At 42.5% G+C, this 22,052-nt stretch overlaps 1 protein-coding gene across 4 annotated transcripts in view; it reads right to left on the bottom strand.

The window, feature by feature from the left end:
* The window catches only part of SYNE2 (spectrin repeat containing nuclear envelope protein 2), a 199,851-nt gene that overhangs the window by 34,487 nt on the left and 143,312 nt on the right, over nt 1–22,052 (bottom strand). For 2 of the 4 annotated variants that reach the window (XM_082317899.1, XM_082317897.1), the window contains 13 exons: nt 20,525–20,674; nt 17,970–18,140; nt 15,916–16,049; nt 15,399–15,603; nt 13,223–13,402; nt 11,617–11,745; nt 10,908–11,062; nt 10,414–10,561; nt 9,096–9,190; nt 7,500–7,734; nt 5,897–6,091; nt 4,989–5,114; nt 2,882–3,037 (listed from right to left, as the gene is read on the bottom strand). In XM_082317899.1, coding sequence (XP_082174025.1) covers nt 2,882–3,037; nt 4,989–5,114; nt 5,897–6,091; nt 7,500–7,734; nt 9,096–9,190; nt 10,414–10,561; nt 10,908–11,062; nt 11,617–11,745; nt 13,223–13,402; nt 15,399–15,603; nt 15,916–16,049; nt 17,970–18,140; nt 20,525–20,674 — 2,079 coding nt within the window. Of the gene's footprint in view, nt 1–2,881; nt 3,119–4,988; nt 5,115–5,896; nt 6,092–7,499; nt 7,735–9,095; nt 9,191–10,413; nt 10,562–10,907; nt 11,063–11,616; nt 11,746–13,222; nt 13,403–15,398; nt 15,604–15,915; nt 16,050–17,969; nt 18,141–20,524; nt 20,675–22,052 lie in introns of all 4 variants that reach the window. The other 2 variants (XM_082317896.1, XM_082317898.1) reach the window with 1 other exon arrangement.

Raw genomic sequence — 22,052 nt, 5'->3', positions numbered from 1 at the left:
TGTAGTAATACGTAGGGGACAAAGGAAGCGAAAAACTGTACAAGTTCTACTAAAATAAAACAAGACAAACAACTAACCCTTCACCCTCACCAATAAACTTTGTGTAAAGAAGGCTGAGCAAAACATTTTGCTTGCCTTGGCTGCTAATCGCCACTCTAAATATCACCCCATGGCAGGAAACATTCCCTCTTCACATCTAACATGCACCTTACACAGCATAAGACTCCTCAGGATGCCATTACTGCTTCTCCTAGACTAATTCTAACACTACTTCGTACCTCAGAGTGAAGTCTAAGTGTGCAGTGCAGAAGCAAGACCAGCTCCATGTAACACCAGGATCACAACAGGAGGCACCAAGTGATCTCCCACTATATTGCTTTTGTCCTTTAAATTCTGACTTTTTTTTAAGGAGGGGATGGGGAAGTGAAAGTGATTTCTAAATCTTTTATGCTGATCTAAGCAAAGAGATGAGGCCAAAAGCACTGTCTTGGGACACAGGAAAACAATCTCTAAAGTTCTCACTGGGAAAAAGTCTCCTGGAGACTCCAGGGACCTCAGAAAGTCTCCCTAAGAGGGCCTCTGCTCCGGGATGCTCCCTCGTACCCTCAGCCTCAGTGGTACGAAGGGTAAATCCCTCATCCTTCCTCTACCACTTGCAGCATTTCCCACGTGCAGAAGCAAGTTAAGCTGGTCTGTGGAAGAAGAGACCATGCATGTCAGCAAACCCATCAGTAAATCCTGAAATGATCCTGACTCCATTTTTGCCCGTTAAGCACGGGGCAAGGCAGGATTTTATGAGCAGGAAGCACCTTTTAGCTGGCTAAGCAATATAGAATGAGGGTAAAAGAGGAATGAGACAAAAAATCCCAGACAAGCTTCTGGGAACATGAGCTCTTCAAGCCAGGCCTTGCTTTGAGCACTTACTTTCTCCTTGGACCTGCTGCCCCGGGATACCAGCTCCAGTTTTGCATCCATGGTGTGATACAGGAGCAATGTGGGCATTCCCAAGGGAGGCTAAAAGAATATCAAGGCCCAGGCATCCAACCCGTACGCTAGCATTCATTAGGACAGGATACTCACTGATAGGAATAGTTAAATCTTTGACCTACATGTACCTTGCAAGGGCTGCTATGTGAACGCTAATCTCTTTGAGTGCATCTGCTCACTACGTGTGTTTGTGCCCCTGCCCAGTCACGCACGGGCATCTGGCTGCCCCGCTCCCGCGGCCGTGACAGCTGCAGCCGCGTCTCGCTCTTAAAGGCTTTCACCTCTCTGCATTTATACTGCAGATTTGTCTTCACACAATACATCTTGACTCCTCTAATTTGTTAGCCAAAACAAAGCAGCCACACTAGCAGCAGAACCGATCAAGGCTGCTTTCCTACCCTCATGTCCAGCGCTGAGCATCAGTGCAGGCTCTCCGGAGGCTCATTAGGGCTGTGTAAACATTTCAGTATGTCCCTCCGCCGCAGCACTGAATAGATTCCTCCCACGACAGATTTTTGTGTGCCTAACATGCTCAAATTAATGTCACCCCTTTCTTCTCTCCAAGATAGACTGAACTAAACGTTGCTCCCTCAGGAAATTAAAATAGAAATTTTGAATAAAATCTGAAACTTAAATTACTGAAGGAAATTACTACTTGGATAGACTGTAGTGGGGTACATACAAAAGATAGCTTAATTCTCAGAGCTGTTCACCACAGTTGAAACAGCAGGCATCAGCAGTTCACCAAAACAGGAAAAACAACAAAGTTGTCTCATGTATAGGCTTAAGTACAGATTTCCATTAGGAAAATGGTTCGGGCATTTTGATTTAGAAATAATGGCCTATATTTCTCAGGAGGGGGAAGGGTGTCTCTGGCATTATTTTCAGAGTTCAGAAACAATTAAAGAGAAAACATTGGTTGTAGATTAACCATCCAGTTTAAGGCAAAGATAATAAATTCTTCTTTCTCGTTGCAATGCAAAAAACAAACCCAAATAACTATTTCATCACAACAAAGTTTGTGAAATAAGCATAGCTGTTCATTACTCTGGCAATATTCTCACCAAGATTGCTTTACCGTTGCCTGAGTAAGGTTTAGACACGAAGCACTAACTCACTTCAATACTTTTTTACAAACTGTAAAATAAAAGCTATTGACTTGTGAGCAAAGAGAGGCAAGAGTTTGGCTTGCTGGCATGTAGAGCCATCCAGAGTAACTTAAGACACCGAAGTATTTTACTTCTTCCAATCCTGTTAACAGGGCAAAGTAAACACACATTCAAACTGCATAATAACCTAATGAATCAAGTTCATGTTACTTTGCTGGTAAATGTTCTCCAGCAATTTTACATGCAACACTAAATTAAGTGTAATACAGCAACAAGCCACAAAGAATGCAAATGTTTCACTGGTACAGGAAAGACAAGTCGGTTCTTCATGTGTTTGAACCCAAGCAGTCAGTATTTAAAAACATTTAAGTTTTCTTTATCAACTCTCCTGGCAGTTTTTTTTTTAACATCAAATTGCGGAGACCTCCCCTTCCCTCCCCTGCTTCATGCCCTCAGGCAATTCCTGTGTTTCTCCCTCTCCCCGCCCCCGCCCTGCCTTTGGCAGCCCAGAACAAAGCCACCTATTTCAGTAAACGGCTGCATTTCAGCTCTGTGCAGTTCAGGCACTCGCTACTTTGCAAAAAATCTCTCAGCAGTCAGTGCTCAGGGGACAAAGAGCAAACTTCAGCCCCGGTCAGCTGCACCAGGGGAAGTCCCATCCCCACCCACGTCTGCAAAAGGGAGCCCACCCCAAGAGAAATCCCGCCTGCTATCCTGCTTCCCCCTTGTCTGCCAGGCCCTCTGAATATCCCGCTATAAAACCCCAGAGGAGGTGGAAGACTTACTCGCAAGCAGAGCTCTTCCCACTGCCTGTGCAAATGTTCAACTTGCTCCTTGAGCACCATCATGTCCTCGGTGAGGATGCAGTGAGCCAGCTCCACCTTCACGGCCCGCAGCTCCTTCATGTTGTGGGCCCAGTCCGCCAGCGACTGCTCCAGCTCCTGCATGGAAACGCACCCAGAACAAGCCTTGGCACTGAGCTCCTCTGGTTTCCAAACCTGCTCGTTAATCCCCTGCCCGGCCTGTGGGGGAGGAGAGGAGGGGAATGTGCAGCCGCCGGTGCAGCGCTCCCCGGCCGGGCTGGACGGGGTCCCCGGGCGCCTGGCTGGGGCCCGACCCCGCGCCCCCCGAGCCCCGGCCGCAGCCGCCCCCGCTGCCCCCGGCAGTGCCGAAAGGCTGCCGGGCCCCCTCCGGCTCCCCGGGCTCCAGGGCAGCGCCTGGGGTTTCGCATCCAGGAGGGTACGTGCCCGCTTCTTTGGGTTTTCTTTTTTATTTTGGCCAAGCTGCTTTCCACCTGCATTTGTTCCACTTTCAGGTTATTTACTTAAATGCTAAAAAACCTGGTTCCCCTCTCTAATGAATGATTTCACAAGGACTTCATCAGATTTGTCAGAAATGTGGTGCTTTTAAACTGCTCATTCACAGAAACACGCTCGCTCTTCTGCTTCGTTCCCCTGACTCCCGGTTCCCTTTATAACGAGGTTACGCATTTCCTTTTCAGTGTTCAAAATGCCACCCAAAAAGCGGAGACACCGCTGCATGCAGCTGGGAAACACGACGCTCCGCACACAGGTACTAGGTCCCGTTTTGCAAGGTGGTTGCTGGGAAGTGTCACCGGCTCCTCTAACGAAAAAAGCTCTTACAAAGGATCCAATTTGCCTCATTTTAAAGGGGAAAAAAAATTGTGAGTGTTTGTACCAGAAGTGTGCTGGTTCCAAGCCCTGTGAGCATTTTCACGAGTCTTTTGATCCAGTCATTTATCTAAATGATATAAAAAAAAATAAATCTGATCTGCTTCAACACTGGAGGAAAAAAAAACAAACAAACCTGAGACTAAAATGTACGTGAGCTCACAAAAAATTACTCCCTACAGATGTGCACAGATGCATTTATATACCTTAACAAGGGTCAAATCCCTGCATTAATGGAGCTAATGATGGAATTTCATGGGACTTTGGTAGCCTTGTATAAGGTTCAGGCCTGAGAGGAAAACAGCTTTATTCCAGTGAAATGCAGGGAGAGGAAAGGAGGTCCTTTCTCCCACATGCTATTTTGGTCCTTTATTTTATTATACTGTGACACCCAAGAGCAGCAACTGCACTGGCACTGTCTGACCCTGACGCCTCTGCGGCTGAATTTCTCTTACTGGAATAAGAGGCAGGAGCTGTGTGCTGCCATCGCACAAATAATTCAGGGCTACAGCAAGACTGCTGCCGTGGGAAAGGCAGCCAGCACTCCCAAAGAAGATTTCAGACAGCTGATAATGAGTTCAAAGCCTTGGCTCGTTAATAAGCTTATTTGTTCCCACTACATAGGTCAACAATTCACTTCATAAAGGGATGATGAAAGACTGACCAGTCCAGACAAAATGTCTCCTATCCCTTGGAAATGCTTTCCCTGCAATTTAATTTTCGTGGTACACTGTGGGCTGCAAGGGCTTTTGCCACTCCCTTACTCTTAATTTTCCTTCTCTTTAATTATTCTCAGATCCCACAGGTGTGCATGGTGCTTTGCAGACTTACAAGGTCTCTCGCCCGAGGAGCTCCCTGTCCAAAATGGATTGGAAAACAAAAAGGGAGATTCAGCCATTAGAATAGCAGCCAACTGAGCTGAGACCAGGGAGTTTTTCCCCTTTTGTCTGAGAAACTGCTCATTTTATAAATTCAGACTGTGGAAAGGGAGCAGAAGCAGGGAAAAAAAAATCCAAACAGTACTACTCTTCTTGTAATCTTTTTGGTCAGCTGGACTTTGCAGATTGGCAGTAATCAGGATGGTATAAAGGAGAGAAATTCAGTGTCACTGAAGAGCAGGTAAGAGAGAAAACTGATTTTACAGGGATCAGGTGTTGTGCAAAGACTACATCCATTTAAATAAAATGTGGCTGTTCAATACCTTGATGTGTTCCTTGGCTTTGTAGAGCTCTTCATGTTCAACTGGAAGTGGATCTTTTACTTTCTCCCTTAGCTCGTGCAGCCTGCCTTCTAATTCCTTGATTTGCTTTTCACAGCAGTCCCACCTCTGCTCAAGGAGATCCAAGGAAGTTATAAAAGGTGAAGATACTTTCTCACAACATACTGAACCATGTGGATATGTTACAAAATAGCCTCTTCAACCCACTGAACGAAATAATCATGTGCTCTGGTTATTTGAATTTTCTTTTTGATACATAATGCCACCCACAAGAATTTGGTGCATGGATTTACAGAACTTGAAACCTCTCTTGTATTTAAGCTTTGCCTTACAGAGCATTTCTGCTCATTTTGTGTTGTCCAACACGAGAAGCTTTAAGCATAGTTTTTGGGCTGGGGATCATATCGATGACGGTGTTCAATTTTAAGACACACCTATGTGCTGTCTAGCCATGAAAGCAAATTCATTGCTCTAAGGAAATAAATATGACCTACCATTCTGTTTAGAGGTGCAACAACAGGAGGAGCAACAAGACATGCTAACTCCCTCTAAGCTAAATTTTAGCTCAGGCTTTGCAGCCCGAAGCGGGAGAGAGCTCCAGGCCACAGGGAGCATGAGACCAATCAGAGTGGGAACATCCATTGTAACAACAAATAGATGCCAACTCCATTTTCCTTTGGAGGATCAGGGGACCATAGTTTTAGCTTCCCACATGCCCTGGTGGCACGTGACAGGCACTTCCCTCAAAGCCCCTCGGCAGCGAGCAGCAGCTCGGCATTTGAGCCTTGTTGCTACAGAGCTCAGCCCTGGGGACGGTGGGGCAGGGAAGCTCTCAAGACCCAATGCCAGAGAAGCACGTGCTGCTCCTCCCTGGGGAGGGCATCATCTACCTGTAGGGTGCTGCTGAGCTGCATCTTCTTCTTCTCCAGCTGGGCCTGAGTGTCCCCCCAACTCTGCTGTAACTGGCTGAGCTCCTCCTGCAGAGCAGCGTTGGTCTCGGGATCAGAGACAGTGCGCAACTTCTCCCCAACATCGATGATTAAGGAGTACATGGCTTGCCACCTCTGAAGAATCACTGCCTTACTCTTTAAAAGAAAAAAAAAAAAGTTTCTAAGCTGTTCTTAGCAAGCTTTAGAAGCGCACTCCTGGCATTTCACTTGGGAAGAAGTGAAGACTCACGAAGGGAGTTACAAGGCATTAGTTTGTTCACATTCATGAAAAAGTAATGAATAGATCTTCTCCTGTCTGCTTTTTTAATTTCAGAAAATTCAGATTCTTTCCGATCTCCTGATCTATAAAAGTCTACAATGGCTTTTCACAGACTGAATCTATAGAGTGAAAGTGCAGCAGTTACAAAAAGATGGAAATTCAGTTGTATGAGTTCTTCAGAATAAAGAAACAGTTTAAGTTCTGCTAGCACCTCTAGCATCAACAACTATCACAATTTTTTCAGAGATAACAGCTCTGTTAATCATGACATACTCCAAGGAAGTAAGCCATCAATAATAATTTGCCTACAACACAAGAAGATATGATCATTGTTTCTTTCTGTAAAACAAGACCAGGAGGGAAGGGCAATTTGGAGTAGGAGGGAGAAGACTTTCTGGCTTTTCTCACTGAGGAAAAGCATGAGCACTAACTTGTAAAGTCTACTGAAAACCATCTTTACACAGCAGGTAAAAGTAAAGATGAAATAAACAGGGCAAGCACCAAATGGAATACTGGTAATGTGTTAATCCATCAACATTAGGTGTGTGGGAACACAATAAATCTTCAACCATGCAAATAGCATTCAGTAATTTATTTTTGAAAGGTTTTAGATTGCCTTAAGCAACCATCAGGTTCACTGCTTGTTTTTACTTTCTTATAAAACAAAGAGGTGCATAATTAAATGGAAAACCAAGATACCCAAAATTAACAACGGAAAATATTTTTTTTCCACTGCATGTAAAACGCAGAACTCGCTGCCCTGAAGAACTGCTGCCCAGGTCTGTGCATCCTGGAGTGGTGGCTCCAAGGACAGACCCCCTTGCAAGTGCTCTATCCTCCGCTCCCGGCACCTCCTGCTCATCCCTGCGCCGACAGGACCCACGTGGCCTGTCTTGCCCCATATAGGCCTGCTTCCTTCAGGCAAACTGCAAGGCCTGTGTTCAGCAGCCAGGTCAATAAGGTGCATACAGACCTAGAGGGTACTTGCTGACCTGGGTTCCTGCCTCATCTCCCTGGCACCCTGCATTTCCATGTTCATATCAGTAATGTTTTTAAAGCATACAAAGCTACTAAATGACAATGTTGACCAGGAAGTTTCCTACTATAATGAGCCTTTCACACTGTCACTGTTTTCTCATCTGTGCTCAGCTTTAAGAAAAAGTGTCAGCAATTGTTTTTCCCCCAAATCCATGTGATTTTAAAGCTTTTTACCTTACTGGACAGAAGTTGTTTCCGTCTGAGAAAAAACACAGGTTTTAGATTTATGAGAAATAAATACAGTACCTTGAAATCATGAATTAGATTTCTAAGCTGGTAAAGGCTATAGCAGTCCTGGCTCTTCACGGCTACGAGGAAGCCATTTGTATCAGCAAGAAATCTGCTGAGACTCCTCAGTGAACTCCTGAAGAGCTGCCACTGGCTCACGAGTCCATCAATATCTTTCTTCCTCTGCTGAACCATCCGAATAACATTCTGCCACTGCTCTTTCAGCAACGTGAGCTTGGAAATAAACTCTGTTCTGAAGATGACAAGTGTTGAATGTTAATACATCTTGACCTCAAAGCTGCATTTTACAATAATTGTGATGGATTTCCATTTGTAATATTGTATTCCAGTTACAATACCCAACTATGCAAAAAGCTCTGTGCAGCCCTAAGCTCAGCCCTGCTCTCTGTATTCCATCTTTGAAGCAATCCAAAAAAGACTTTTACATGATACAAGAACGGATAATACCAGTCATTCTTGCTGTTGAGGTATGGCAACATATATAGTACAGCAATCACAGAAACAATATGCACTGAACACTTCTCTGAAGAAGGAGGTCAATGCAAGTGAGACAAGATCTCTGATGATGCTGCAAAATTGATCTGTGCTTTTACCAGGCCGTAGGCGGGAGTTCAACCATCACTGTATCCTACAGCAGTGGCACCTAATTGTAAAGTGAAAAGGCTCTGTGTTGTTATTGAACCCATTCAAGTACTTTTTTGGCCTTCCTGCAACATGGTTAGATGATCCAGCAGATCTAGCTGGAGTGGTTAAGACAACCCCCATCTATCAATTCTGCTCCTCTGCAGGAGGCCATGGCCCCCAGATTAGCTCTTATACAAACACCTGTGTTTGCACGGCTAGCTTCAACACAAAAATCCAGCAGCTTTGCTTAGTTTAGCCCTACCTTCCCTGGCATTTTTAAGCCAAGCTATGGACTTCATACTGAAGTGGCTGAGGCGAGCATGCACACTGTCCTGCCAGCTCTCTGGGAGCAGCAAGCTCTGGCAGAGAGGGGTAATGTCTTCACAGCAGAAATGCCTGAGGCAGTTGAACCTCTGCTCACAAATGTTACTTGCTGATTCTCACTCTACATTGATTAAGAGAAAAGTATAAGACCATTCTGATAAAAACCAGGTTTAGCTACCATATGTTTTTGATTGCGTGGCCGATGACTCAATACCCTGTCATGCGTGCCAGTGGCGACGCCTCTGCACTTTAAAAAGTAGAGATGTCTAGGAAGAGAGAAAGGATCCTTCATATGCAGCATCCTCATCACCCTCTGCAGGAAGGCAGCTTCTCGACCACAGTTACAGTTTCAACAACTGCAGTGCAGCAGTAGACAAGGAAGCCTCCTGTCCAGGCGCAATTATTTTTGTTAGGCAGGACATCCAGTTACTATCCAAAATGCAGCCTGGCCAGAGCACCTGTGTTTCATTCTTATTGCACCTCCTCACACTTCTGCAAAATGTGCCAGGGGTTTATTTAAAGAGTGAACCCAGTCAAGAATTTGGGTTTATGTCCTCATGAGAGCAAAGATTCAATACCAACTCCAAGAAAGAGAGCATATTCACTGAATTACCAATTTCTTAGGGAGAAAAACAAATAGATTACCTTTTCTCTGCTTCTCCAGATTCCAAGAACAGTAGAACTTTTGCTATGATAGAATTAAATGTCTGCTGATTTATGGAAATCTCAGTTTGCAGCATCTGAAAATACCAGGAGAACAGCAGTTTTAACTCTTTACTGAACAACTTTTGCTATGAAAGCTGGTTCTGCTCCTCTAGAGTGACAGCATTTATTTAGTTTTAGATGCTGAAAGCTCTAATATTTTCAACTGCTAGTGTCACATGCATCCTAAAAATTTCCACACTTTTTGGATACCAGGGGGAATTTGCACATATGTGATAGCAGAACCCACCAGGAGCTGTATCTTACCGGTAATCTGAAGCCTAAAGTTTGCTGGACTCGTGAATGAGAAACGCAATCTAGACAGAAACCCATAGGAAAACTATAAAAAAGCTACATATAAGGGTGAATTTACTCTTTATCACAATGAGCAAAAGTTTATTCTATAAATAATTTCATTGCAATGAAATAATTGGAGAGGTCTAAGTAAAAGAGAGAAAATAACTTTCTGTGGACCCTAATGAATATCACTAACATGCAGAGATTTGACACCCCGTGGAATTAGCAGCACTACTTTGGGTAGTGTGAAGCTGTGGTCCACTGCGGCAGCACAAAGCTCACCCTAACAGTTCATGCTGTTTAGCATTTACCACATGGGGGTTTTCTTCTGTATTTTGGTTGTCTTTCCATCCTCCCACCACTAGGACAAAGTCTACAGATAGACACTTTGCTTAGAATTGCATCCACATGCTACTGGTAGCAGGCAGTGAACCTTCTCCTCTGAATGGATACCGTCATACATGCGTGAAGCACTCTCTATAACAAATAGCAAGTGCTTAGAAAAATGCCAGTGAAACAGATTTCCACCAAAATCTAACAAGTGGTCAAAATGGAAATATGCTGTGAAAAGATTTGATTTTAAATGCAGTTCTTCCAGAAACTGGTAAGGTTCCTGCCAGATCTCCAGCAAACTGCCTAGCTAGTTGCCACAGGCTTCAGCACTGTAGTACAGGCAGACAGGCAAGTAACCTCTGGGTTGGAGAAATCCAGGACTTCCATGACGCAACACTTGAGGACACACTCCTAAAGGTGTGATCCCTGCAAAAAGGGATCCATCCATTTTGAAAAAGGATTTTCACACTTCAAAGTTTTCCTCTGAATAAATACAAGGCCACGTTTCAAGAATGAAGTGGTCTGTAAAACTCTGCCCAGATCTAATCTCAAAAGGTATGGTATTTTCTAGTGATTTCCCCCCGGCCTTCACCATTCAAGAAGATGCTTCCATTTTTAGAGTTAGCTTTACCTCATAAACTCTCTGTTGCTCCTGCAGTTCTTCAAACCGTCCTGGAATATTTGTTTTTAAGGCCTCTTTCATTTTTTCTAGGAATTTCATCCAGTTTTCACATTTCTGAAAGAATTTCTTTTCATCATTTTGAGTTCCCTCAAGCACACTGTAAAACAAAAGAAATCATCATATACTATTGTGTTGGTGGTTGTTTTTCTGGATATGTTTGCATACAGTCTAACGTGGTGGCTAGTAATACTAACATAGTAGGGTTTTGCTTGGCACTTTGCTACATTATTCACCTATGAACATCCAGATTTTTGCTTCAAGTGACTTGGAATACAAATAGCCACTGAATCATCTGGAGTAAGTTGAAAGGGCAGGAATTAAACTTTGAAAGCCCCTGAGAAAGCTGAGAACAGATTGCAAGACTTCCCATGCTTTAACTTGGTTTTGATTTTCCTCACAGAAGAGGAAATAGTTAGTAGTGATTTTTTGTTTGCATTTCAGACCTGCAGCGTTCCAGAGCAGCTGCTGTTTTCTGACTCCACTGCCGAGTCAGGCTCTGCATTTTCTTCAGGGTGAAGTCACTGAGTGGCACCTTAATGCTTGCTTCATTCAAACTCTCTATGCTTGGAGAAAGTGCAGCAAGCTCCAGTGTGTGATTCTGGAAGTCAAAAAATAAATGAATTGCAAAAAATACTGCCTTTCTTTCATTTCAAAAAAATACAGAAGCCTCTTCTGTAGGAAGCATCTGAATGTTATGAATCCAAAAGGCTAACCCAAAACCCCACAACATTTCTGTGTTAACTTCAAAGAATATAGGAAACAAAAAAGTCACAATTCCCTTACGCAGGGCCCACTTTTCCAACAGTACTGAACAGATACTCAGGAGCTGGTACTTGCAGATTTACTTTGTACCCTACATTGAGGGCAACAGGGTAGCTCCAGAGCAAAGCTGGGGAAAAAGATCTCCCATCAACCCCAAATCTATGTGACTATTCTCCCCTCCATGCAGGCATTTGTCTGGCAATGCCTATCTAGAGTTTTCATGAACTTAAATCATTGCTTTTTGTGTTTTGGATGAGATTATAGTTACTCTGATGGAAGTGTTATAACTACGATATTTAGGACACAAAGAGTTTCTTGAAATAAGCAAGAGCTGGTATCCTACGGACACTTAGAGCCTGACTATGCATGTACTTGGGAATCCAAACATACCATAAGCAATTCTGAGTTGTCTGTTTCTCCCTCTAGACAGAGACTATCAAAGGCATCTGTGCAATTCTTGACGTGACCTTCCAGCGTTTCAAGGCAGTTCTTGAAATCCTCCAGTTGTAAAAGATTGAACTAGGGTAAATATTGCATATTTATGTTAATTATGATTTGATATAGATATTCAGTATACAAAAAAGAGCAGTAAGCAGTATCATCAGAAAAATGAACAGATGTTAAATACAAATTCCAATGTATTTATAACTCACTAACTGAACTTTTTCAGTTTTTGCACTGGATAAGGCGAAAATTTAAGCCAAAGCAGTGAGCCAGAAGCTGAATCTCTAAATCCCGAGAGATTAAAATATATATGGAAGGAATAGGGGCATCTGCAATATCTTTTTGTAGCTTTGGGCTGTTTGATTTATTCTGAAATTGGAAAGCCAAAGTTTAGTTTATCAGAGGGAAAAAACTTGTGAAAATGAGCTTCCTTTGAGCTACACATAGGGCCTGCTCCCATGGGCCTACAGCCAAGGCTGTGCAGATTACATGAGCTCTGTGGAGAGAAATAACTAGGGCTGGAATTCAACTTTTTTATTCATTACATTGGTTTCTTTGGGTCAGGGAGAAAAGCACTGGGGAAGATTTTTCTTTCTTGCAAGAATTAAGCTCCACATCTCTAAGAACACTGAAACAGCAACATTTTTATAAGGAATGAATGGCAAGAATTGGTGTGGGGAGGGAGACAGTTCTGTGGTAATCTACAGAGCTACGCCAGAGAAAATGGCTATCCAGAAATGAAATTTGTCATGGAGCGAGAAGTTCACAGGGAATATGAGAAATCTGTTGTCTTCACAAAGAGATCTGGCTTCCAGCCATTGCACTGTGCTGGTAGATGAAGTCATAAATAGAGCTGGCTGAAAATTTCTTGATGAATTTGGGTTTACTTTAGAACAGAACAATTCATTGAAGCCAGACTTTTTCACAGGAACAGACTAGTTTTACACCAGTAAATGTAAAGCAGTACATTTGCTTGGAAGTTTTCTCAGGAATACCCGCACAGAGGGGAAGTCAATCCCACAACAATCGTGTGAGCAGAGCATCATACGGAGAAACCTGGATCCAGGTCCCTCCCTACTCTGCCTGAACAGGGATGTGAATCTGGTCTTCAAAAGTACATCAAATGACCAGGTTTCTGTTTGGTTTTAGGCACATTGTGTGCACTCTTGTCAAAGCAAACTGAAACCCTTAGTTTTTTTCCAAGGTGGAGCTGAGAAACTTTACAACTTACTTTGAAGTTCATAGAATAAAAATACGTTTCCTAACCTCTAATCATCTGAGGGTCCTGTACTGCTTGACTGTAATAGGTCCACTTACAAAGGCTTCTTTGAGCAACACGAGCAGGTAAGAAAGGTGAAACCCTTCCTTCACCTGTCCCTCTGACTTCATGTATTATTTCTTTACATAGTTGATCATACTGTCAAGTTTTATTTTATTGAAATTTCATTTCAGTTCAAGAACTACAGGGCTCTAGTGAAGAAGGTAGCTCACACAGGGCTCTAGTGAAGAAGTTACCTCACACTGACAGCTAATTTCATATTCAAAAAAATACCTCAAATTCATCTAACTTCCTCTGCAACATCTTTTCCAAATAGCATGCTTTCTGGAGCGGCTGCAGCTTCTCCAACAGAACGGCTTGTGCAGCTGTCCCAGCCTGCTGTTTTATCCTATCAGCCAGCAAAGAAACCTGGGTACGGCATCCTGTTATGTTTTGAAGGCCATGCTGTAAATTCTGATGAGAGAAGGGGAAAAAAAAAAGTCAGCAAATGAATCAGATCGTCATTCATGTGCCACTTTCATTTAGTATCTTTTGTTGCTGTAACTAAGCTCTTTTTGTTGATCTCCTCTGGGAGCCAAATTCAGCTACGGTGAAAGCTTCAGTCTTTTACTCGGAGGATAATGGGAATTGCATCCATTGACTCTAGTGCTGGGAAAGGCACAGTTCAAAGTTCAATGGAACACCAGTGACTCCAGGCAGTGCGATACTACTGCTACAGAGGACATCAAGGAGAGAAATCAGAATATTCCTCTCTACAGAATGGATTTACACTAGCAGATGGACAAACTGGCCCATGCTGCAGATGAGAAATGCTATTATGTTACAAACATACCACTACTTTGGATCCCTTAGTGACTGAGGACTACGGTTTTGGTTTTATTTGTTCCCCTTTACTACAGAAATTATGCTATAAAATTAAACTCTGAAGGCAGTACAAGAACAAAGGGAGTCATTTTATACTCGTTCAATGTACTAGTTTTTTTTTTTTGACCTGGACAACTGTCATTTACTTTTAGCCATGAAACCCCCTGAAATTTGCCACTGTATATTGTCTTTTCTGTGAGTAATGAACAAAGACTTCTAATTGATAGCAAAGAGCTGACATATTTCCCTAAAAAGCAAAATGGCTCTTAGTTCCTGACCCCTGTCTTTGGAATGGATCATATTGTAAACTGCCACTTCAGCCATTTAGTAAATAACCCATTTTGATTTCTTACTCTCTATAGAGGACTTTATTGTGGCAACAAAGTTCCATAAAACCATAATCTTTCCTAATATATATAGAGAGGAAACTTTTCCTAATATATATAGAGGAAAAGATTAGAGAGATTAAAATACCATTTTGCAATGCACATGTATTTTCAAATACACATAACTCATATGCCATATCACTGATTCCCATTCTTCTAAGTCACCACTTTCAAAAAAACACAATAAATTCCATGTGTCCTACCCACACATACCAGGACAGGATCTACGGTGCTAATGGCACTCTAGTGGCCATGCCTGGCTTAGTAGGTGCAAAACTCTTCCCAAAAATTTCCAGAAAATGTGATGCCTTTTTGCTGACATATTGATGAATTTATGTCACAGCCATTAATAGATCAGAAGAAAGTTAAAATGTTTTGGTCAAAGTTTTGCTGCTCTCAGTTGTTTCTGACACAGGAAGAAATATTTGAGTTCTCTTTCCCATAATGTAAAGTTTGTTAATTGGCCACATGCAAAATGGAGTACTTTGGACTTCTTCCAATATGTGGCTAGAGGTTCATAAAGCATGATGAATCATTGCTCTGTCCTGAAATAAGGATTATTATATTTCTTTATTGCAGTCTGAAGAAACCAAAAATGTCAGAACCTAATGACAGCTTTGCTGCCTGAGAGAGTCAAATGTACCCTGTGGTCTCAGCATGAGATCTCATTTGCCTAAAGTCAGAAGCATTTAGAATAATCTAATGAGCTGAGAAATCTGTGAACTTATCATACCAGGCCAAAAAAAGTACCAAACCCAAATAAAATCAATTTGAAGACTGTAGAAGACCTCAGGATGGTCCTGTGTTCTGGAAAACTGGTCTTTTTTCCCCAGCTATTGTTCTAATAGATATTCTCTCTCCTCCCAAGCAGTGCCCCATATAGTAAATAATTTTTGGTTCAATGATTCTATCCAACACAGGCCTGATTCTTTGTATAGAGTGGAAAGGGGCAGAGATGGAATATGATCGCTCCCTTCTGCTCTCTTCTCATCCTGTGCTAACTCTAGTTTGGTTTGGTCTCAGGATCTGGTCAAAGTATTTAAAGGAAATACAAAGGTGCCTGTTAACAGAAAAAACCCACAGGTTTTGTTTTCCACTGACTGGATTTGGGGGAGGAGGGGGGAAGGTGGTGTTCTTTTGATTTGTTTCTCAAAAATAAATCCGGGTTTGTACCAGGCAGCAGAAACATATTCATGCACCTTTATATCCTGTATCCTCTGCTTCAGGGTTTCTGTCGTGTTATCCTCGGGCATGTGAGCATCCAAGAGCTGAGTGCACTGCTCTTTGTGCTGTTGTAACTTGGCTGCTGCCTCAGTGCATAAAGTATCGAAGGGCTCCCAAAGCTGCAGGGTCGCTTGCGCTGCCTGCAGTTGATCTGTGATGTCTTCATTTACTGAGTTCCACCTGCCAATATATCAAAGGATAAGAGCATTTTCCTAGTAGATTCTCCTCCACAATATGATTTGGTGTAGGATTCCTGTGGGAGTTTGTTTGCATTCATACCCATGTTACTGAAAGCCCACTGACAGAGCACTGTTTTGTGCTTTGTGATCCATGGCAAAAAAGGTAGTATCAGCTACTCCTCACACAGGTACCCTTAGACAGGTGAGTCGTATTTATACAGAGATTTAATAATCTGACAGATGTTCAAGTCCTGCCTCAGCAACTTTTTTTTTTTTAAATACTAATAACTGGAGGTCTTTTTTGCAAGCTTACCTAGTGTGTGCCGCTGTGCACTTCTGTTCAATAATCTCTGCAAAGGAGGGGGAGCAGTTCTTCTTCAGGTTACTGGCAGCAGCCTGGAGCTTGGCCCAACTTTCTTCACTGTTCTCCGATTCATCTTGAAGAGACTGCAAAATGGATTATTGCAATTAGTTGTGGAGATAAACAACCTATGTATAGCTTCCCCTACAGATTGCTAGGGATAGGGTAGCGATAATGCCACACGTTTGCAGCACAGATTAAAATGTTTGTGAAAAGTCTAACACCTGATGCTAAAAATTAGGAAGCTAAAGGAGAGGTGAAATGGGGTCCAAGTTAAAAAAATCATTCAGGAGGCCTATTTTAAACCAAAGTCATTTATTTGCTTTTAAAGAAACAGCTCATTTAACAAACCCACAGCCTTGAACTGATTAAATTAATTCACTAGAAACCAAAAATGTTTTTATTTTAAGCCACTGTTTCAGCAAAATTTCTGCTGGCAGTAGTTGGCTTGACAACTCCTGTCCCCACCTGCATGTTCCCTCTCCTGATACAGGCAATGGCAGAACCCTGCCATGGATCGTATCTGTGAACTGATCCAGATTAAAAATAAAGAGGGCGATGGAAGGAAGGAGGTAAGAAGGTGCCCAGTTCCTTCCATTTATTACGTGTTCCCAGGTGAGGGTGGAAAGCGCTTATGCAGGCTTTACTGCAGAGAGACATGTACCCGGGATTCACAGCCTCAGTCCATCCCGTACCACTTCTGATATAACTTACAAATAAACCAAAAGAAGCCTTATTTACACCAAAACAGGGAGTGTTTACACAGACTTTCAACATTTGTTTAAAGCTAGGTAAGGGGATTTTAGCCTTATCTGTAAAACGTTCAGACCCAGGGCCAGCCTAACTGCCTACTCTAGACGCCCCACTTAGACTCTGTAATAGCCAAGCAGAGCAGCAGGACGATCCAGAGCATTTATGCCCGGTATTTATGCCCAGCCTCATTCAGATGCTGCGCAGGAGACTCCAGCTCTCTGGAGGATGACTGAAGAGTTGACTTTGCGCTGGAAGAATCAGAAATGCCAGGCTTGGGGATCCCTCTGCTCTGACCCAGGGCTGCTGCACCCACCCAACCCAAGCCACAGCTTTTGGGAAGGGGAAGTCTGGGTCCTGGGCCTTGACTCCAGTGCTGTTTATACAGGGAAAGATGCTTTAATACGAACAATGCTTTGATGCAAAATGTGTCAGTGGTCACTGGCACAGCCGCTGGGACATAGCACCCCAAGTGGAGTGTTCAAATCACAGATGTACAGACATGGTCCCTTTGCCAATTTTCTCCCAGGTCCTCTTCATTTCTGCACTGAGTCCCAGCATCTCCTGCACAGGCATCTCCTTCCAGGTTATGCTACAGCCTTATGGCAGGGCATTTCCCTGGGAAGTTCAAGCAAAGGGGTAAATTTCCTTTCAACCAATGAGCCAAGAACCAATATCTTTCACTGGAATGGTGAGTAACCTTTAGGCAAACACATACAGCGATGGCATTAGTGTTTGCTTTGCCAGCTGTATTTTCAGCCAAACTTCCTGCTGTCCATGTGGATTATACATGGACTGAGTAGACATTAGCATGAGGGATGGTGGTGGAGTGCACATATCCATCTGGACTCTGTAGTGCAAGGGAGCACGAGGACCTGGTCCTTCATAGGCGGATGCCTTCCAGCATGTGCAGAAGGCTAAAACGTCAAGGGATCTTTGCAATCCAAAATGGAGGCTCTGCTAGCCCACTGTAAGGCGGACATAGTAGCAGCTGACCTGTACTTTTCTCTTGAACCTTGGTCCCTAAATTGCACCAAAGTTGAACTTATGTGTTAAATAAAGTAAGAAGTCTAAAAATAGTCCTCAGTGCCTCTGGAGGTAAAAAAAAAAAAATTCCACTGACTTCAATGGCACTACAGTAAAGAGGAAGTTGCTCAGATAAGTTTTTCTGTTTTTTTTTTCAGTGGAGTTTGTTTGTTTATTTGTTTAAAGGCACAGAAGAAAGTACAGAAATAAGACAACTTCAGTGGATTTACCTGGAGAGTTTTGACCTGGTTTTTCAAAGCTTCCAGTGACACCACAGAAGGTTTGGACTGGTCTATGCAGTACAAATATCTTGTCGTCATCATGCTGACTTCTGCATAAACTTCGTCATATACCCTCCACTGCTCCAGTATTGACTGCATTGAGGTCTTTAACTGTGCAACCTGCAAACGAACCACTTTTGTTACTATTTCTTGGGCAGTCCTGACATCACCGTTAAATTGACTTAAAAATCTAAGCACAATGCTCACTTCATGACAATCCACAAAAATTTCACAAGTTGGAGTATTTTTCTACTTGGTAAGGAATTGTGCAGGCTTCAAACCAAGCAGTAAACAGTATTTAGAGTGAAGTATAAGAATTCGCTGAAAATAAAAATTTAACCAGAGTTCAAGGTAGCACTATTCTGTCAGCCACAACTCCAGAACTCCTGAAAAAGTAAAAAGTACTTTAAAAATGAACTGCTTATTCCTTCCTGCCAAAATCAACATCAAGTGGGAGGAAGTTGAGTGCCTTAATCTTCTTAGGAAGCAGATAGTTTGATCCAGAGATCAAGTTTCCTTCTAATGAAAATTTGAACAGAAATTGTTTTGTATGGAAGAAGATGCTACTACAATACTCTGGAGAGCTATCATCCCTCTTATGCCATTGTGCTCTAATAACGCAGGCCCACCTGAATTGCAGTCTAGGAACTTCAGAATTCTCATATAAAATTAAATTATGGATATCCTCTTTGTTTTCTATGCCTCTTTCATTATTACAGTTGTTTAATCTATACGGGGCCAAGCATGGTTTCCATTTGCCACATACTCCTAGATATTGCAAACACAAACCCACAATCCTGCTTCGGTGTGATCTGTGATTTTTATCCTCTGTATCAGGTAAGTACGTAAGGCGTGTCCTGGGTTAGACAAAACATTCATCTAGTTCAATATCTATTTTCAGTCATGCCAGTACCAGATGCTTTGAGAAGAGCATGAAAACCAGGCAAGTAAACAAGCATGTCTCCATGGGACCTGGCAAAGCCAGATGCCAGATTTTGGTTCTGACTATGCATCCACGCAATGGAAGATGAAGACTTTTCTACACCATAGTGCATGCTAAATAGACTGCATGGATCATTGTATCCTAGTATCCTAGTTCCAGGCACGCAGGAGTAGATGCATTAATCATCCCTATTCTCATCTGAATCATGGTATAGGTGGGAGGAATCTCTAATTGCTTTTTGTAGCCTGCAGCTAATTACTGCCCACACAAGGAAGATGGAAAGACATCATGCTCGTGAAATGTCTCTGGGCCACAGACTCACAGTCTTGAGATCAACGTATGGACAATACAATCAAGGTATAACATTTCCTTACACCTATATTTGAAATCACAGCCTGGCTCTGCTGAGAGCAGTCACCTGTGGGAAGAAAGCTGCACTCGGTGTTTCATTGCACATGCAGACAACTAGGCTGTAAGAACATTCTGCAGTTTGTAAGTTCGATACTTAAGTCATAAAAATACTAAAATTAACGTGACCCATGGTGACTGTAAGAAGAAAAAAGCACTAGGCTGTCAATCCTGCCAATTTCAATCCCCAGCTCTACAGCAGAAGGAAAAACTTTCATTGTGTACACACACACGAATTTCTCTGCTTTCTAGGTATGACACAGCCACATCATTTCTGTTGGAACTTAAACAAGAAGCGGCAGACCCATCCTGGACCGACAACTCATGTGGAAGAGTTCAAGCAAAAGGGTTCAGGTTTCACAAAGTTTTGAGGAACAAAAGCAAGGCATTTATAATAGAAAGTGCAAGGGAATCTTAACTAGAAACACAATCACTGCATCACATGTAATCTTCTACAGTATATGGTTATTTATTATCACAAATTTACATCCATAAATCTACTCATTATTGTATCTTCTGCGCCTATCAATTACATCTAGATTAAAAACGATCAGTTCCAAGTATAAAGATAATAAAACCATAAATGCAAACTGCTGGGGAGTCAATTTGCATGGGAAACCAATCTGCCAGACTCTCCTTGAAGCAACTAGAAGCTACATAGGATTTGAAGATAGCAAAAGCCATCCAGGTGTGTGGACGAAAGAGTAACTGGGGGATGGAAAAGTTACAGTGAGAATCGGGCAGGAGCAGGCAGCTTCCACCAGCATACTACAGGGGAGAAAGACCAGGGTATGAAAGAGAAGCAGATCAAGTAAGAGAGTTTAAGGTTTCCATTTTCAACTTGACAGAAAAATAGCAGTGCTATTTCTTTATTTTCTTAAACTGCAGATGGGGGTCTGTCCCTCCTCCCCCTGTATTCAAAATACTTCAAGATCAGACTTTTTTTTTTCTCTCTCAACCTTGGAAATACATTCATTTACATTATGGTGAAGACTTAAAAGGAAGTTCTTAGGAAGGTTGAGTAAGGAATACTTTGCATCTTTTTTGTACCAGCTCCTGCCATCCCATGAAGAAGATGTAATACTGAATACAGAATAACACTGGTGGTAAGAATATGTAGTGTAGGAAATCTGAATGCAAACAAAGCTTTTACCTGGCTTACAATGCTGTCCACCATTTCACACAGCTCAGCTATCCTGAGAGACAGAGCTTCTGGGGTTTGTTCTGCACTACTATTCAAAGCCAAACTCTCTTTGAGCTCATCAAGAGTTTTGGATTTAGTTGTGAGTTGATTTTCTAGCTCCTAAATGAAAAAAGAAAAAAAAAAGAAGATAAATAAGATCTTTTAACGAGACCATAGAAAAAACCTTCTGTGTGAGAAGCTTAGATAAACATTCCCTCTTTAAAACCAGTTCTGTGTAATTCTTCAGCCATGCAACACCACCACCATTTCAACTCTGATACAGAACAGCTGCTTTACAGGAATTCAAAATGACAGTGGCTGCTTTAGTCAGTCTCCTGCAGGTAGAGCTAGAATCAGTCCATTTAGCGTCAGCATGAGCACTGGACATCATGCTTGGGAAGGAAATCATCAGGAGCTAATTCCTCAGCCACCATGCAAGCCTCTCTGTACCTCTCCAGGTGCAAAAAGTTTTTCTGTTAACGCAGCTGAACTTTTCCTTGGGCAGGTTAGCATCTGGGTCCTCCTCCGCTCCAGCAGACAAAGGTAAGATAGGAACTGACTTCGCAATATGAGGGTCCCTGACATGCTAACAACTTCTAGAAAGTTATTTTCAGCTTGTCCTCTTAGTCAGAGGCTTTCTGCATTGGGAAAAAACCCACTGAAATCAATGGAGAGGCCTGGGAGAATAACTTCTCCCCTAACACAATCAGCAAGTTTATAAGCTAGTCTTGACATGCTGGGGAAAGCTCAGCAATAAGTTTTTGACATGAGTAAATATCCATATGCACAATGGGCTGTAACATTTTCCTATAGTACTACGCTTAAAGCCATGACCTTCTTTCCTGCCACTTACTGTCCCCAAAACATTTTCAAATTTGGACCTCATTTTTATTGAGCAAATTAATTTTAATGAAACATTTTAGCCACCTGCATCCTAGCACTGTAGCTTGCTGTGAGCAGGTTAGTGTTTTAGTCAAAGATATCCTGTGCCTTTCTTCCATTCTGGCCCCTCAATATGTTTCAGAGTGCTTCAGAGAAACAAGTAGTTTGGTGTGTAACAGAGCACTCTAGGCAATAAAAGCAGCCTACTACAAGAGAGAGACACGTAACCATAGCAATGAAAGAACAAATATTCCATGTTAAAAAATAGAGAGGGAACACTGTACGGAATGAAAACAGCAGACTGTCAGAGTGATAGGAGCTGGCCGCACCTGTACTAATTTGGAGGGAGCTTATGCCTAGAAAAACACAACAAAACCAAAGTACGCCCAGATTCTTGAGGGTGATGCAGAGAGCCTACATTCTAGGGTAGGAGTATAGAGAGTTGCTGTTTTTCCAAGTGGGACTGTGTAGTTTCCACGACACTGTCACCACAGAGCTCTTCAAACTAATGGAATCGATAACTTTTGCCATGGCTCTGCTGAACTGAGAACTACTTCTTTTGGAGGCGTCTCAGAATAAGATCTACAATATTGCTGCACAACACTCCAAATACCAC

Source organism: Platalea leucorodia, assembly GCF_965183815.1.
Source record: "Platalea leucorodia genome assembly, chromosome: 7".
NCBI classification, from domain to species: Eukaryota; Metazoa; Chordata; class Aves; order Pelecaniformes; family Threskiornithidae; genus Platalea; species Platalea leucorodia.
Note: the sequence above shows the minus strand (reverse complement) of the source record. Positions and strands in the feature narration are given on the sequence as shown.